Source organism: Panthera uncia (genome assembly GCF_023721935.1).
Source record: "Panthera uncia isolate 11264 chromosome C1 unlocalized genomic scaffold, Puncia_PCG_1.0 HiC_scaffold_4, whole genome shotgun sequence".
NCBI lineage: Eukaryota > Metazoa > Chordata > Mammalia > Carnivora > Felidae > Panthera > Panthera uncia.
Genome location: NW_026057585.1, coordinates 12,110,739 through 12,115,614, shown reverse-complemented (window position 1 = coordinate 12,115,614; position 4,876 = coordinate 12,110,739). Strand labels below are relative to the sequence as shown.

General features: G+C 52.9%; 1 protein-coding gene across 1 annotated transcript; it reads right to left on the bottom strand.

Annotated features, from left to right (window-relative positions):
- Positions 1 to 635: 635 nt before the first annotated feature.
- On the bottom strand, positions 636 to 3,671 carry KCNA2 (potassium voltage-gated channel subfamily A member 2). The gene has a single exon (XM_049616606.1). It carries the CDS (start codon positions 3,561 to 3,563, stop codon positions 2,064 to 2,066), a length of 1,500 nt encoding a protein of 499 aa, XP_049472563.1. The 5' UTR covers positions 3,564 to 3,671; the 3' UTR covers positions 636 to 2,063.
- Between the last annotated feature and the right edge of the window lie 1,205 nt (positions 3,672 to 4,876).

Genomic DNA, 4,876 nt, shown 5'->3' with positions numbered 1-4,876 from the left:
TCCTGGACTTCAGAAATTTCCACGTAGAGCAAGCTCCCTTTCAAGTCCAGACTTGTGGCATCTCGGGTCCCCAGAAGCCCTCTTCCTGGTGTCCTTGCTCTGAAGCAGGCAATCCGTTCTGGGTCTTTAGGGAAAGGTTCATTTAAAGTGACTGATGCAGAGCCAAGTGACAATAAAGACCAAAGAGGGCGGGGAAAGATGACAACAGAGATGATTTAACATGATGTGCTGTAGAGACAAGGCCTGGGGCGGGTCTGGCCCAGGGCAGCTGGAGCTGGGAGGGCCGAGGGCCCTTGTGCACTCGGTAAGACAAGCTTCAGCCCCGGGAAACTGAAGCTGCAGCACATGGAGGGCAGAGAGACAACTGTAACATCGAAGAATCCGTGAAACTGGAGTGTCTGAGGCAATGGCAGCAAACCCAGGCCCAGTCGGGTTACCGATGAGAGAAATTAACCCATTAGGCCTCTCAGACAACCAACCCACCAAGCAGTGGATTTGCTCCTGAACCTGAACTCCAGAGAATGAATATGTGTGTGTGTGTGTGTGTGCGTGTGTGCACAAACATATGCACACACGTACGTATGTATGTATATAATACATAGTATATACATACATACTCTAGTGCACATAGTCAAACACATGCATAAATTGCCCTGTGTCCAAAATATTGCATAAGCTTATACAAGGTTCAAATGCAATTTTTTTTTCCTATAGCTAGCTAGGTAGAGGAACTCATGAAAGAGATACTCAATATATATTTATATACACTGGATCCACAAATCCGCCTGTCCTCGGGACCAGATGCCCTGGTCAGCTATAGAGTCATGCCCATGACCAGGTTAATTCCTAAGGTGCAGTTATGTGAGGTGTTCAGGCGCTGTGTTCCCTGCTCACTTTTCTGGCTTCGCAGAGGTCTGTGCCCCAGCTTGGAAGAACAGGGATGGAGTGGGCTGGAGAGCCAGAAGTTTTGGTTCCCCGTGCCAAACAGTCTCTCTCTTTTTTTTTTCTCCTGATTGAGGGCTTTTGTCCTCCGATGGGGGGGAAAAACCCTAGTTCAATGCCACTCTGGGGCTATTAATACTCTAAATATGAATACTGTGTAGGCTACTAAGAAAATAGGTTATCTCCTGTGTTTTAAATATTGAGATTCATGCAAGAAACACCCATGCAGCTCTATCGCATCACTGGTAATTTCACTGCGGTGTCAGTGCCGCTGGCACGGCGCTAGGAAAGCAGATGTCTGCAAACTCCAGTGTAACGAAGAAATCAGACGTGTTGTGTGACCCTGAAGCCTGCAAAAATGGTGAGATCTGAAGCCGAGAGGTCCCTTGGCTTGCTAGCTTCTCCCCATAGGCCTAAGAGCAAATGTGAAACTTGACAACTCACATTCGGCCATACTCACCGTCCCTCCCCCCTGGGGTTCCCTCACATCCACACTGCAGAGAAAAACCAAATGCAGCATTTTCCGTTACGAAACACAAGCCTCCAGACCATCCACTTGGCAACTGCAACTCACAAAGCCCAGCCCGTGACACAGAAAGTAATTCCAATACACAGGCCTGTGCGTGCTTTTCGGTGCAAAAATGAGAATGACCTTTTGCACAATTACCGGCGCTTTAAAGCTAAGCCACCATGGTTTTCCTCTGTGAAGGGGGAGGTGGGCTCATATGGGATGATGGTGCCGGGGACCTGGAGGCTGGGGTGGGGGAGGGGTGCATCTCCCGGGTGCCGTGTGCATCTAACTTGGAAGGGAAGGTGGCATTGAGGCGGTGGGTTATGTATTTGATATGAGGTGGCCCCAACGTGTCCTTCTGAAATTCTGGCTCCATGGGTGACCCCCCTGTTTGGAAACCCCTAAGCCGGCGATGAAGATTTGCATGAAAGCCATGGACAGATACTCTGTGCTCTAAATCCAAAATCAAAAGATCAAAAAGTCACTTGCACGACGATTGCTTTCCATGCAGAACCAGATACACACTGTAGAACACACTGACTACAATGCAGGCTATTACGCAAGATCTGCATTAGTTCCATGGAGCTGCGAGTATGGTAATGGGTTTCCATCAGACATCAGTTAACATTTTGGTAATATTCACATAGTTTGTATTAGCCAAAGTGCAGTTGGCCGTTTTCAAGTTTTCCTCTCTAAAGTCCTCGTTACTGTTGTTTACCCCCTCCTGGATCTCCATGTAATCAGACTTACTAATGGTAGAGGCACTTCTACTTTTCTTTAGGTCAGGGGAGGATGGGATCTTTGGACAGCTCGTCACTTGCAGGTACTGGGCCTGCTCCTCTCCCTCTGTCTCCCGGTGGTAGAAGTAGTTGAAGTTGGACACGATGACCGGGACCGGTAAGGCAATGGTTAACACACCTGCAATCGCGCAGAGGGAGCCCACGATCTTTCCCCCGATGGTAGTTGGAACCATGTCTCCATAGCCTACGGTTGTCATGGAGACGACTGCCCACCAGAAGGCATCCGGGATGCTGGGGAACTGGGAGTCTCGCTCATCGGCCTCTGCGAAATAGACAGCACTAGAGAAAAGGATGACCCCGATGAAAAGGAAGAATATCAGGAGGCCCAATTCTCTCATGCTGGCTTTGAGGGTCTGACCTAGAATCTGGAGACCTTTGGAGTGTCGAGACAACTTGAAAATCCTAAAGACTCTTACCAACCGGATGACACGGAGGATGGCCAGCGACATGGCCTGCTGGCCCTGCTGGGCATCCTCCGGCTTCTCGGCCAGCTCTGTCCCCAGGGTGATGAAGTAGGGGATGATGGCCACGATGTCGATGATGTTCATGATGTTGGTGAAGAAGCCGGCCTTGCTGGGACAGGCAAAGAACCTCACCAAGAATTCAAAGGAGAACCAGATGATGCAGAGGGTCTCTACGATGAAGAAAGGGTCAGTGAAGGAGGTCGACTGCTGGTACCCGATGGTGCTGTTGGAATAGGTGTGGAAGGTCACCCCGCCGCCATGCATGTCCTCGTTTTCATCCCGGAAGATGGGCAGTGTTTCCAGGCAGAAGCTGACGATCGAGATCAGGATCACCATGACAGACACGATAGCTATAATCCGGGCAGGCCCCGAGCTCTCTGGGTATTCAAAGAGGAGCCACACCTGCCTCTGAAACTCATTTTCGGGCAGAGGACGCTCTTCCTCTTTGATATAGCCTTCATCTTCCCGAAACATTTCCATGGCTTCTTCTCCCAGCTCATAAAACCGAATCTCCTCAGAGAATATATCTAAGGGGACGTTCACAGGTCGCCTCAGCCGGCCCCCAGACTGGTAATAGTACAAGATGGCATCAAAGCTGGGGCGGTTCCGATCGAAAAAGTACTCATTTCGGAGGGGGTCAAAGTACCTCATCCGCTTCTTTGGGTCCCCTAAGAGGGTCTCTGGAAACTGGGCTAAGGTCTTCAGCTGGGTCTCGAACCGCAGCCCCGAGATGTTGATCACCACCCTCTCACAGCACTCGTGGTCTGCCTCGGGGTCATAGGTGTCCTGCGGGTGCCCGGGGAGGGCAGCAGCCTCGTCCGCTGGCTCTCCGGTGGCCACTGTCATAATTGGGGCTGAGAGAAGGGCCTCACACTATGCCTTCCAGCTGCCTGGCGGCAGGGAGCTCAGGGTACCGCTTATGGCCCCAGGAAACACAGAAGCATTGGCCTGGGTTCCTGCAGGAGAGCCCGTAGGCTCTCTGAGAGCTGGAGAGACAGCCTCGCTTGGCTGAAAGACAGAGGCAGTTAAGGACATGAGACCACTCGGCATCGGCAGCCCGACCTCGGTTGCTGCTCCTTGTCTCCTACCTCTCAGCCAAGAGTTCAGAAATATCACCACCACCACCACCACCACCACCAAAAAGCAGAACTTACTTTCACCTTGTAACCTGGCTGGGGATCAGAGGAAAGCAGGTGGCAGGCTCTCAAGAAAGCTCCGGACTGCCCTGCACTGGGGGAAGGTGGCTGGTACGGGTCCCCTCTGCACCGCACGGGCTTCATGGAGCACAAGCCCATACTAGAGGCCGGAAGGGAGCCCTCTCCCAGGCACTGAACTCATGTCTTGCAGACACCTGCGCTCGGGGAGCTATTCACAGTGGTGGATCTGGGGTCTGGGTCTCCCGCATCGCCCCCACTCCAATGACTCTACGCATGGCTGTTATTAAAGAATAGACTGATTTACCTGGCAAGGCAGGAACCTGAAGCTCTCTTCCTCGCAGAGCTGATCAGATACTGTGGGAATCCTAGATACACAAATAGGCAGCCCGGCTGCCCATCACGCCTTCTCACTTGAGCGAGAAATAATGGTGAGTCATTCTGGGCAGGAGGGCAGGCTCCAGGTCCTGGAGGTGAGCTCCAGAACTGGGCTGGCCTGGAGGGGCAGTGGAGGGCCTGGCCAGGGACACGCAGGACTCCAGGGCAGCCGAACTTGGGTCTGGAGCCTTTGGAAGGAAGCAGGCAAGATGCAAAGTTCAGCAAAAGCCAGAGTCCTCCTGGCTGTCCTCAGGAGGTGTGACGTTGCCTGGAAAAAACAGCAGAAAGGTGGAACCGTGGCTCTTGGGTAGCTGATGCCAAGATTTAGGAGGGCTCTGGCGGCTTTGCCTTCCGTGCCCACCTTCCATGCTGGTGTCACACCTGAGAGCTACCCCTCAGCCTCCCAGCCTCCTCCGGGGCGGGCTTCCATCAGCTGGAAGCATTTTTCTCTCAGGGAACAAGCTTTCAGGCTCCGCTGGGCCTGCCTCCTCTAGGGGCCTCCCAGGGCAGAGCCACAGATCTCCCTTGGTCCTCAGCAGCCATCTGGAGGGACTCTGGGCCAAGCCCTCCAGCCCCTAGGTCTGAACACAGCATCTCCCAAGGGGAGGGCTTCCTCCACGGCAGCCG